Source organism: Myotis lucifugus, unplaced genomic scaffold, assembly GCF_000147115.1.
Source record: "Myotis lucifugus unplaced genomic scaffold, Myoluc2.0 scaffold_903, whole genome shotgun sequence".
Classification (NCBI taxonomy): domain Eukaryota; kingdom Metazoa; phylum Chordata; class Mammalia; order Chiroptera; family Vespertilionidae; genus Myotis; species Myotis lucifugus.
Window position 1 is genome coordinate 97,790 of NW_005871951.1, and position 11,865 is coordinate 109,654.

Consider the following 11,865-nt stretch of genomic DNA (forward strand, 5'->3'; position numbering starts at 1 on the left):
GTCCCCCCCACCCCCCCCGCCCGCAGCTTGACCGCCTTGAACCTGACCCCGTGAAAGCAGCTGCTGGAGGATTCGTGGAAGTCCTTTCGGCAGCAGCTCAAGGGAGGCCTCCCCCGCTTTTCCCGGCGGGCGAGGCGGCCGGCATGCGGCCGGTGAGCTCCGCGGGGGCTGGGAGATGGCGGCCGGGGTCCCTGGATGATCAGCTCCCACCGCGCAGCGACCGCCCCCAGCAGGAGTGACGGTGTTTTAGGGCTGAGGCCACCCCCTAGGACAGTGAAGAAAGAGGGGAGTGAGGCTGAGACTCTCGGGCCACGGGAGGGAGTCCCAGTCCCCAGAGGTGAGAGCACCAAGCGGGGCGGGGAACCTGGCCCATGGCCGCCTGACCCGCGTTTCCATGACTGACCGCCAGGGGGCCCCCGAGGCTTACACAGCGCCCCTCAGGGCCGCGTGGGTGAGGACAGGTGGGTGCGGACCCGCACCAAGAGGGGGCAGGTCTGGGAGGGGGTGAGTCTGGGGAGCAGGGACAGGACGGGCCTCCGGGCCGGGGCCTGTGGGTGGGCCCGGCTCTCCACGCTCCGTCCCCACCCTCACGGGTCCCATCCCACAGGCAGCTCCTGGCCCATTTCCACTGCCTGTCCTGTGACCGTCCCCTGGAGACAGCCGTGACTGGACAGTGAGTGCCCACGCCTGGTCGGCCCCCCTCCCTCGTGGGCCCACTCCTGTCTGCCTGGCCTGCTGCCCGCCTGGTCCTCGCCCCACCCCCAGCAGGGCTCCCGGGGCAGGAGGCCCGTGGGCAGGGGGTGGGGGACGGGAAGATGGGATTTCTCACACTCGACCCTCCCTTCCCTCTGCCCCCCAGGGTCCTCCCCACCACGCCCGTGGGGCCCAGCCTGCCCGGGCACCGCTCCACCCGCCCCTACACCGTCTTTGAGCTGGAGCAGGTCCGGCAGCAGAGCCGCAAGTACGCAGGGGAGTCGTGGGCAGGGCTGTGCGGGGAGGCAGGACAGACAGCGATGCGGGCTCCCCCTCACCGGGGACGCCTCTGAGCTGGCACCAGCTCTCCCAGGGCAAGAATGGGGCAGGCAGAAGAGGCAGGACCGTCACACCTGCCTTCGGAGTCCTGGGGGGGCCTCGCCAAGGCTGCCGGCCACCTTCCCTCCTCACCCCGTTCCCAGGCCCTCCAGTGCCTCAGCCGTGGCTTGGCATCGCTCGGCGAGAGGCCGCTCAGGGCACCTCTGGAGCTCGGCCCACTCCTGCAGCCTTTCCACCTCCTGAGGGTGGGCTCAGAGGAAAGGGGGGTTTTCAAACTGAGCTGAGGAGCCTAGGGGTTTCCCGTGCGCGGGGCGAGGCACCGCCCCCCAGGCTGGCTGGAGGAGCTGGCTTCTCTCCGGGCGGCTCCTGCACTGCCCACTTTCCTGGCAAGCCTGGGTGTGGTCCCTGGGGGACGGCGGAAAGGGCTCCTGACCACCTGAGTCCCGCTGAGCCGGGGGTAGAGGTGGTGTGAGCCGGGCGTGGCCTCTGGCTGTGCCTGGGGTCCGGCTGTGCGGCGCCTCACCCTCCTCTCTGCCCACACCCGCAGCCTCAAGCTGGGCAACCTCGCCTTCTCACGGGCTGACGTGGCGGCGATGGAGCGGAGCGTGGGGCGTCTGCGCACCATGCACTCCAAGATGCTGATGGACATCGAGAAGGTGCAGTTCCACTACGGGGGCTCGGTCAAGGCCAGCAGCCAGATGATCCACGAGCTGCTGCAGGCCCAGTGCCTGGGCTCCCCCTGCTGCAAGCGGTAGGACAGTGGTGCAGACTGAGCCCACCGCTGGGAACGCCCTGTGGAGGGAGGGTGTGTGTGTGGGGGGTGGCCCTGGCCGGTGTGCTCAGTGGTTAGTGTCAGCCCACGGACTGAAGGGTCTCAGGTTCAATTCCACTCAAGGGCAGGTACCTCGGTTGCAGGCTCGATTCCCTTCCCTGGTCATGGTGTGTGCGGGAGGCAGCCAGTCGATGTGTCTCACTCACATTGGTGTGTCTCTCCCCGTCCCTTCCACTCTCTCTAAAAATCAATGGAAAAATATCCTTGGGTGAGGATTAAAAAATAGTGTGTGTGTATGTGTGTGTCTGTGTGTGAGAGTGTGAGTGTGCGTATGAGAGTGTGTGTGTGTGAGTGTGAGTGAGAGTGTGGTCCTCACGATGGCTGGCCAGGAGGCAGCTCTGCTCACTCACCCGCCTGTCTGCCCCTTGCTCTGCCCTGGCCCCAGAGGCCCCTGAGGACAGCTGCCCCCTCCCTCTGGCAGGCCCCCCCCCCGAGGTCACCCGCTCTGTCCCCCGCTGTCCTCACAGGGTGTCGGAGATGACGGACTACAGCTTCGCCACGGTGTCGCGGCACTGCGGGGGCAGCCACACCCTCACCTACCCCTACCGCCGCTCCCGCCTGCAGCACCTGCCGCAGGGGCTGCTCCCCGAGGACAGCCAGGTCGCCGCGAAGGTGGGGCGCTGCCCGAGTGGGGGGGCGGGGGGCAGGGAGGGTCCGGGGCCCCCAGTCCTCTGGAGACCCACCGAGGGCACTTCATCCCGCCCTCGGCCTGGAGGCAGCTTCTTTTTTTTTTTTTTTTAATATTTTTATTGATTTCAGAGAGGAAGGGAGAGGGAGAAACATCAATGATGAGAATCATCGAACGGCTGCCTCCTACACGCCCCCTACTGGGGATCAAGCCCACAACCCGAGTGTGTGCCCTGACCGGAATCGAACCCGGGACCCTTCAGTCCGCAGGCCCATCTATCCACTGAGCCACACCAGCCAGGGCGAGGCAGTTTCTTAGACCCAGTTAAAGCCTCAGGTTCTTGACCTTGGCTGGGAAAAGAATGCCATCCTGGCCACCCACCACCTGGCCGAGGCCTCCAGCAGGGGCCCTGAGAACAATAGCGCCCCCACCTCCTTCCCTGTCCATCTGCCTGGTGCCGCCCGAGCCCCGCGAGGGCTGAGCTCGGTGGGTGCTGGAGTCCGGGAGACCGGCGGGGCCACGCCCCGGCCGCAAGGAGACAGGGCCGGGAGGGAAACCTTCTGGTGCCGCCATGGTGGTTGACGCCCCTCTCACCCTCCCCAGCACCACGAAGTGGAACATTCCTTGGGGCCCTGGATGGGACATAATTTACAAGGGGACGGATGGGACATGAAAGCTGCCAGGGCATCCCGAACAAAGACAGTGAGTGTCCAGGTGGCCCAGCCGCCTGTAGGCTCCGCCTCAGCCCCCAGGATGGTGCCGCTCCTGGAAGGCCAGGCACTTGAGGCCTGGCCCCTGGCTGCCTCTTCTACCTCCGTCTCCAAACACTCCGTCCCCAAAGCCCCGGCCACTGTGTGCAGGAGCAGACGGCCGCCCAGCCTCAGCTCTGAGCCGCACGCGGGCCTGTCTCTCTCGGGCTGGCTGCGCCCAGCGGCCCGCAGTCCTCCCATCTCGGAGTCCCCACGGAGCTGTCGGTGTCTGAGAAGGACCTTTCTCTCCGCTGTCCCCATCAGGCGCCGGGAACAACAAGCACAAGACAAAGCCTTCCCGGTCCCACGCGCACCGGCCGCCGGCCCTCGGCGACAGCCCGCTGCCCTTGCGGCCTCAGAGCGCCAACATGATGGCTGGCGGCACTTCAGGTAGCTGCCCTCTGGGGGGGGCCCTCCCGCCAGGCCCTCTCCTGCGAATGGCTGGGAGATGCCCGGTTTCCCCGGGAGAGGCAGGGCCGGGAGCTGAGGGCGGGGCCTGGAGAAGAGAAAACGCATGGCCACTGAGTGCCTGGGGGGGGGGGGGCTCCGGTCTGGGGGCAAATGCTATGAAAGGCCCCATTTCACAAAGGAAACGGAAAGGGTCCCAGCCCAAAAATCTGGGCCCCGGCCCAAGTCCGCCCCTGCCCACACGCGCTCCCAGGGTGGGTGGGGGCCCTTGAGCCCAGGGCACGAAAGGGCCCCAAGGACCCTTCCACCTGCTCCTGCCTGGGAGGCCTCCTCCTGGGCCCCAGCTCGGAAGGTTCCCTGGAAATCTCCTGTCCGCGTGTGGGGCTCAGTCCCGCCTGGAAGGCAGAGGGCTCAGGGCCTTCAGGAAGGGCGCCGGCCTGGAGCCCAGAGCACCTCTAGGCCTGTTTGCTCCATCAGTGACGGGCATTGCGCTCGTGCCGCTGGGGAACCCAAGGAGAGGCGTGCCCCCCCCCACCCCCCCCACCCCCGAGGTTTCGGACCCACGGCACTTGCAGAGGCTGGAGGTCAGGGCCCCAGGCCTGTGCGCTGCGAGGCCTCTGCAGGCCCAGCTCCGGGAGCGGCTGGGGGAAGCGAAGCAGCTGACGGTGGTCGGGGCACCTGCCTGCATTGAGGGCTGCTCAGCTCACCGGCCGCCCGGTGGAGCTTTACACGTGGGAACAGTTGAGTCCTCGGGCCAGCGTTAGGGGAGGGCCCTGCTAGCCTCACCTACACTGAGGACCCGGGCCCGAGGCCCAGCTGGGAAGCAGCAGCGCTGGGAGCCCAGCCCAGGCTCCGGCCCAGGTACGAGGCTGCGAGAGGGGGCTCAGAGGCAGACAGAGCGCGGTCTGTGGCTGTTTTCTTGGGGGTACTGCACTCCCTTCTCCCTGGCACCCCACTGTCTACAGCAGGGGTCCTCAAACTACGGCCCGCGGGCCACATGCAAATACAAATATTGTATTTGTTCCCGTTTTGTTTTTTTACTTCAAAATAAGATATGTGCAGTGTGCATAGGAATTTGTTCATAGTTTTTTTTTAAACTATAGTCTGGCCCTCCAACGGTCTGAGGGACAGTGAACTGGCCCCCTGTTTAAAAAGTTTGAGGACCCCTGGTCTACAGCCAAGGGCACTTGAAATGTCACGGGAGCAGGAGGGAGGGGGGGGCGTCCTCAGACATCCCTGCTCATGCGTGATTATGGCCTAAACAGCCCGTTCACGAGGAAACTTGACCGAAGCGGGGCTCTCGGCCCCGGTGGAGGCGGGTGTGGTTTCCACTCGGTGATGATAAAGGAGCTTTGCTTCGGGGCTCCCGTGCGGACTGCACCCCGGCCCAGGGCAGGGCCCTCCAGCACTTGCCCCCTGTGCAGCAAGGGGCTGGGGGCCGCTGGGGGCCGTGGGGAGCGAGGCAGAGCCCTCTCAGCCCCTCCTGTCTTGCAGCTACTTCTCGGCAACACACAGACCGACCGGTCTCCTCGCAGGGGCGCCTCTCCCAGCCGAATGTGGGCCACCCGCCCAGCCCCAGCGGGATGGCGATGCACATGGACCTGCCCCCCGGGGAGGGCATGGAGGAGCCCACCCGGGGGCCCAGGACCCCCTCTGCTCACTGAGCAGAGCTATAAATAAATGTTTCGGAAGAAGCTGGCTTCCCTGTCCTGGCTCGGAAGGTGCGGGCAGAGGGAGGGTCCCCGGCCCAGGCGGCAGACCTCCGGGAGAGGGCGTCTGGCTTGGAGCGTGAGAATCAGGTCAGTGCCCCCCAGACGGAGCCGTCCTCCGAGGGAGCGGGCGGAACAGCTCTCCCCTGACCAGGGCTGGACGGGCCGCTGCCGTCCCTGCCATGGCCCTGCCTTCCTGTCGGACGCGCGGTGTCGGGGAGCAAGTTGTACCTTGGAGCAAAGGTGAGGGTGGCAGCTGCCTGCTGCGCTCCTGCCGCGGGCTCAGGGCAGTGCCCAGCTCCTGGCGCAGAGCCCGGGAGCACTGCCACCAGCCACCTGGCAAGGTTTCTGTTTGAGGTGCTCGGCTTACCCCGCGGGGGCAGGAGGCTCAGAGCAGGGGCTGCCCGGCCTGGGCCGTTCTCTTCCCTTCTCCTCCCAACCCCGAAAGAGAGAAAAGGGGGTCCCGGAGGCCCCCCTCCTGCCCCCGCCCTTGAAGCTCCCTTGCTCTTGTCCCCTTGCCCCAACAGGCAAGAGGGCTCGGTGCTGGGTCCTTGAGCTGAAGATCTGGGCAGGTGGGGGGGCAGGAGCAGGCGTGCGCTTGGTGCAGCAACTACACAGGCCCGGCCCGTCCCCTCACCCCAGGGACAAGGCAGAGCTGCCCCCCGAAGGACTCTCAAGTCACTGCAGCAGTTCTGTGCCTCAGGTCTGTTCTCATTGGCTCCCTCCTCAAAGGTGGGGATCCCCCACCCCCAGTCCCTCTCCCACCCCCCATGGGAAAGCAACCTGGGGGCCAGAGGCCTGCTTTAGGGTGTGAGGGGAGGGGTGACAGCCTCACAGGAAAGTGTGGCAGGAAACAGCCCAGAAAAGGGTTTCTCCCCAGTCCCCACCCCTGTGGGCAGGGGGGGGGGGCTGCGAGGTGTCACGGGAAAGGCAGGTGCTCCCCCTCCCCGCAGGGGCTCCCCCTCCATCCCCATCAGCGGGGACGCCATTCATCTCTAAGTAATGAGGGACACTCAGGCTGATGGGGGAGGGGCAGTCCGGTGGGCACCCCCACGCCAGCACCCTTGCCCCTGCAGGCAGGTGAGCGAGGCCAGCCCCCCCGCCCCCCCACTCCTGCTGGGCTCCTGTTTCTCGCGCCCTCACCCTCGCTAAGAAACGCAGGTCCCTGGCCTAGAATCCACTCGCCAGCCGGGAAGGGAGGGGCAGCCGCAGGGACAGGCAGCCTAAGCGCCAGGCCTCCCCCCGCCCCCCACAGGACAAGGGTGACACTCCCCAGGCGGCCAGGCCGGGCCACGTGGGGGCGGAAGTCCCAGCAGGACCACCCCAGGCGCAGGGGCTGTCCCCCGGCCTGGAAAGCACAGGTGGGCAGCTGCAGGGGTGCCCGTGGGAGGAGCCTCAGGGGTTTCCAACCAGGAAACAAAACTGAAAGGACAAACCCAGCCCCAAAGGACAGGATCACATGGGGGCGCAGGGGCAGCTGCACCGGCTCCCCTCCCACAGGTGCAGCCCCACAGCGGCCCGAGCGGGTGGCCCACGGTGGGGCCAGGGGCTCGAGGAGGGATCCGGCCCCGGGCCAGCCCGGCACAGGGAACAGGCTCCTCACCCACCGGCCGCTGCCCCGCTGGTCCTGCCCGGCATGGTCCCTTCGGAGCCCGCCCGGCGCTGGGCTCCCCCGCAGCCCTGGCTGACCTCTGGCCCCGCCACATAACACGCTCACAAGGACCCGCTACCCCCGAGGAAGGAGGCCAAGGGCAGCGATGGCCGGGCAGAGGTGGGCCCAGTAGGAAGGGGCTGGGCGGCCACCAGGTGGAAGGAGCAGCCCCACACTGTAGCGGAGACCATGGCTGCGGGCCGAGCCCGGCCTGTGATGGGCAACGAAGGAAGGTCAAGGAGCGAGATCACAGTAACCAAGTCATGACCCGTCCCCCCCCCGCCCCCCACATTCAACTGGACCAGCCTGTCCATCAGGCCCTGGTCTGGACCCCCAGCCCCGTGCCCAGGGCGCAGCCCCCACTCCCCCAAGGAGCGCCTTCCCTCCAGGACAGACAAAGATCCTGGGAAGTCAGAAAAGCCTTTAAGTTTTACACGTGAACTTCACCTGATGAAATGATGGACTTGGGAACGGAACCCAAAGGCAGGCGCTCCTCCCGGCATCCACTTGGCCAGGACGGTGCGAGAGGCAGGCCGTGAGCGAGCGAGCAAGGCCGAGGCTGGGCCCTGCCCTGATGGCTCTTCAGTGCCAGCCTCCACCTGGGGGTGGCGATGTCTCGTGATGGCAGGAGGCCCCCACACCTTGGGCTGCCAGGCGCCTCTGGTGGCCCTCTTCCGCCCAATTCCAGAAGCATGACCATGACTTTGAGAGCAGGCAGCCGGCAGACACCGTGTGCCCGCACATCACACACCTGGCCGTGCAGCACCTGCCCTGGACTGGAGGAGGGGGTGCTGGCCCCTCCCTCTGACCCCAGTAGCCCAGACCAGCCAGCACCATTCACATAGTTAGTCATATTTATATATTTATATATTACAGTTATATATTAAAAACAGAAAAAACTTGCCTGAAGAGAAACTCCTGAAGGACCCAAGTGGCTCAGGAAGTTTGCTATTCCCCCCCACCCCCCAAAATTCCTTTATAAAACCTTCCAGTGCGATCTTCAGGAAACCCCCGCCGCCCCAGCCCCGACCCGGCCCTCCTGTGTCCCCACGACCCAGACTGCCCAGCTCCAGCCCAGCGCGCGGCGTGTCCAGTCTCATCTCTGGCCGTCCACGGCAGCCATGGCTTTCTGCGGGGCGCCCCCCTGCTGGGCTCCGGGGGGCCACGTGGGCTGTGGGTGGTGGAGGTGGTGGAAGCTGTGGGCCGTCGGGGAGGAGGGCGGCATCCAGGTGGCCTGGTGGCTGGGCGGGGACGAGGCCCAGAAGGGGCTGAAGTTTGCAGGGGGCGAGCAGGCCACGGCCGTCATGGGGCTGTTGCCGCTCTGCAGGCTCTCGGACGTGCGCAGCTTGGAGAACATGGCCAGGGCGTCGGGGAAGTTGGGCGGCGTGGCCGGCGTGTTGCTGGGGGTGCACATCTGCTCAGAGAGACACAGGTGTCGGGAGGGCTGTCCATCGGCCCGAGTCCCAGCCTCACTGCCTGGCCCCATGGGCTCACCCCGCGGCCCCCTTTACTCCCAGCTGCAGCCCGCAAGCAGCTTCAACAGCACAAAGCACGCCTCTCGCCCACGCCAACAAGAACAAGAAAAATAAGGACACACCGGCCATTTTTACCCAAACCAGGGGTGCTTCCTGTGCTGAGTAAAGGGTTAACTCCCACCAGCAGCCGGGGTCAGGTTAAAGCGAGGCCAGGGAGCAGCCAGGACACCACTGTGGCCTCAGCCCGGGTAGGAGCCCATTGGCCCGTCAATAATCCGCCCGATGTTCCGAGGTTGCGCGTCCAGGGAGGGCGGCCAGACCCGGGGTCTGCCTCCCGGGCCAACCTTGGAGAGGCCCGTGTTGGTTTCAGGCCCCAGCTCTGAGCCTCACTCAGCCCTTCGCCAGCCGCACACAGTCAAGTGCCACTTTGTGGGTGGGCTCCCCCAGGACAAAAGCCGGGGTTTTGGTTTCCTGAGTCCCAGCATCTCCCCCCACAGGTTGCTCTTGGCCGAGGCTGGCAGAGCATCTGTCTGTCCAGCCCCTCTCAGCCCTCTTCCTGGGGGGTCACCACAAACACCCCATCTGCTGTTTTCTACTACCGTGGGAGGGGGCTCCCCAAACTCACTATCCCTTGCCATTTCTGATGAGGGAACCCCAGCCAGGAAGGGCAGGAGCTGGGGCGGGGGCTGGAACTGGCACGCTCCCTGTGAACCAGGGACAGTATGGGGGGGATGGAGGTGCCATCCACCCTCCCCAGGCCCACCCCGCCAGGGGCGCGGGAAGCAGAGAAGCCCGCACAAAGCGGTTGGTTCTGACCTCACCTAGCTTCTCCCTTTCCCAGGAAGCCACGGGAGTCTATCTTTGAATTTCTCCTAATTTTAGCAACACTGGCCCCTCCCCTAGGCCCAGGATGGGGAGCAAGATACTAGGACTCTTCACCTGGCAGGGAGGGAGCTTCCAGGGCTCTGCAGCTAAGCCCCAGCCTGACCCGGACCTGTTCCGGAGGCTGCTAGGGAGCTCTGACCATTGTCTGCCTCAGGGCAGCCACTGGCCTCAGTGCGGCCTGGCCTCACCCACCCCAGCCTGTTTCCCTCCTCCCTTCACTACCCCCACCCCCACCCCAGGGCTGACTTCTCTGCAGAAGGAAAAAATGAATGGGGGGGGGGGGGGGGGGGAAAAAAGCCAATTGCATCACAGCATTGTGACCAACTTCCCCAGTTCACCAGCCAGCATGTAGAGTAGACTGTCTCCTGAAACAGCCGCCCTGTGTCTGCCTGCTGTGTGAGCTTGGGCAAGTTCCTTAACCCCCCTGGTCCCATAAAACCAGGAGCTTGATCCAGATGCGCTAAAGGCCCCTCCAGCTCTGTGATTTTCTGACAACTAGAGACAAGCTTTCCAGCGCTTAAGCACACAGGCCCACTGCAGCTGCCAGTGTCCCCCGGCTTCCAGTCCATGGGCTTCTCCCCTCCCCACCCCACCCAGGCCCCCTTCTCTGAGACACCTCCAACCATGTGACTGTACAGTCACCGACAGGACAACCACTTCTCAACTGCTCACACCCTGGGTCACTCTCATGTTGCTATTGCTCGTATTTAACTTTTCCCTTTGATTTATTGTCCCTGAGAAACGACTAGCTCCTTGCAGGCAGGGTGTGCACTGGGCCGTCAGGTCCTCAGTCCTCGGTGCCCCGATGGGTACACTGATCACAGGTCTGTTACACAACCCAACACCGGCCTCGGGCGAGGAAGCCTCAAAGGACTGCCGTACCTTGGGACTAGCAGATCAGGGGCCCCAGGACCTAGAGGGACCTCCAGCCCCAGTTCTCGCCCCGAGCCTCCCTGCCCCAGCACCACAGAACGGCTGTTCTGGACACCGTGGGTCTGGGGGGCAAGCGAAGGCCCCTCTGAGAGGAGATGGGGCAGGGTGCCCCGGGTTAGCGGTGTCAGATGCAGGGGAGGGTCGGCCTTAGCAGCCACAGCCCCGACCAGCAGTTCTCTCGCCATAGCCAAGGCGTTTGGTTTGTTATTTCTGTACAGCACCAGCCACCCCGGGAAAAAGCTGGTTAAAGGGCCAGGCAGACCCTTCTCCATGTGTCCTCACAGGGTGAGGGCGCCAAGGACCGACACAGAGGAACCACTTGCAGATCCTCTGAAAAGGCAGCCACGGGCAAGGACACCAAGTGTCAAAATGCCAAAAATGCACTCCCAGCACCACAACAGATCTCCAGGGAGCGATGTTTTACAATCCCTGGGGCTGGGGCTGGGGCAGTCCCTCCCCCCGCCTCCCAGCAGGGTAATAGGTAACCAGGGGGGAGCGGGTGGGGGGACCGGCCTTCAAGTCTCTCAGGGAAGGGATGTCCCCTGCGTGGAAAGCAGGAGTCCCCACGGCTGGGAAGGCAAGGGGTCGGGCCTGGGGGCCGGAGGGGAAAAGAAGGCAAAGCCAGGCCCGACCACTCCTGTTCCCTGCGCTTCTGTATGTTCCCATGCTGAGATGAGAAGCAAATTCCTGGCATTTTCTGGTCAAAGTCTGTACGTCCTCGGTGCTCAGGGTCTGTCCGTTTTTCCATAAACAGGAAAGAGAGAACGTACCCCCCTGGGTCGAGCCCGGCCAGGGTGGATTTATCTCCTTCCTGTTCCCTGTGGAGCTGGGCTGTTTGGATGGGGGGCTGCCAGCGCAACAGCAAGAGGGGGCTCCCCAACAGCAAGAGGGGGCTCCCGGGGAACAGACAGCCCAGCCCCCAGCCCCTCCGGGCCCTCCCTGCCCGGGGCTCCCGGGGGCCCAGCCGGCTAGTTCTCATCCGAGCCCCCTTCTCCGCTCCCTGCCGCCCTCGCCGCCCTCCGACCCCCAGGCCTCGGGAGGGCCCCGGGCGCGTGGCTTCAGGCCGAGACGCCGGCGCCCAGGAGGCCGGACCGGGGCTGGGCGAGCCCGGCCGGGCCGCTTTCCTGGAAGACATTTTGCTCTTTGTTTCCACTGGGGTGCCTGGCCAGCCTGAGTGAGGGGCTGAGGGCCATTTTCAGGCTGGCGGGTGACTGAAGCTCCCAACCTCTCCTTTTTTTCTTTTTTTTTTTTTATTCTGGGATTTATTTACCTTCTATGGCTGTCACTGGAGCTGAGAGCCTGCTTTAGCTCTGAGGCTTGGCTCCAGCTCTGAGACCTCGGCTGCTGAAAGCAGGTTTCTGGGCTTTGTTTACCTTCTGTATTTGAAACTTTGTTGCGACTCCAGCTCTGAGATTCCGGCTGACTGAAAGCAGGTTTCTGGGGATTGTTTAGCTTCTATATTTGCAACATATAGAACAGAGCAGGGCGGATAGGGAGCTCGGAGCCCAGCAGCGGCAGGCAGGGAACCTTGGCTTCCTCCTTCACTGGAGCAAGCAAGCCTCC

The 11,865-nt window shown here is 64.8% G+C and overlaps 2 protein-coding genes across 2 annotated transcripts in view; one reads left to right on the forward strand and one right to left on the reverse strand.

Moving 5' to 3' along the window:
• Positions 1-5,577, forward strand: part of QRICH2 (glutamine rich 2) — a 21,399-nt gene extending 15,822 nt beyond the window's left edge. Inside the window, 11 exon segments of the mRNA XM_023747546.1 lie at positions 27-53; positions 55-102; positions 105-148; positions 605-673; positions 860-961; positions 1,580-1,783; positions 2,332-2,476; positions 3,096-3,110; positions 3,113-3,194; positions 3,506-3,631; positions 5,144-5,577. Coding sequence (XP_023603314.1) covers positions 27-53; positions 55-102; positions 105-148; positions 605-673; positions 860-961; positions 1,580-1,783; positions 2,332-2,476; positions 3,096-3,110; positions 3,113-3,194; positions 3,506-3,631; positions 5,144-5,313 — 1,032 coding nt within the window. The 3' untranslated portion in view covers positions 5,314-5,577.
• A 2,272-nt stretch (positions 5,578-7,849) lies between these two features.
• On the reverse strand, positions 7,850-9,523 carry UBALD2 (UBA like domain containing 2). Its single transcript, XM_006106765.3, has one exon. The coding sequence runs from the start codon at positions 8,493-8,495 to the stop codon at positions 8,106-8,108; it is 390 nt and encodes a 129-aa protein (XP_006106827.1). The 5' UTR covers positions 8,496-9,523; the 3' UTR covers positions 7,850-8,105.
• Between the last annotated feature and the right edge of the window lie 2,342 nt (positions 9,524-11,865).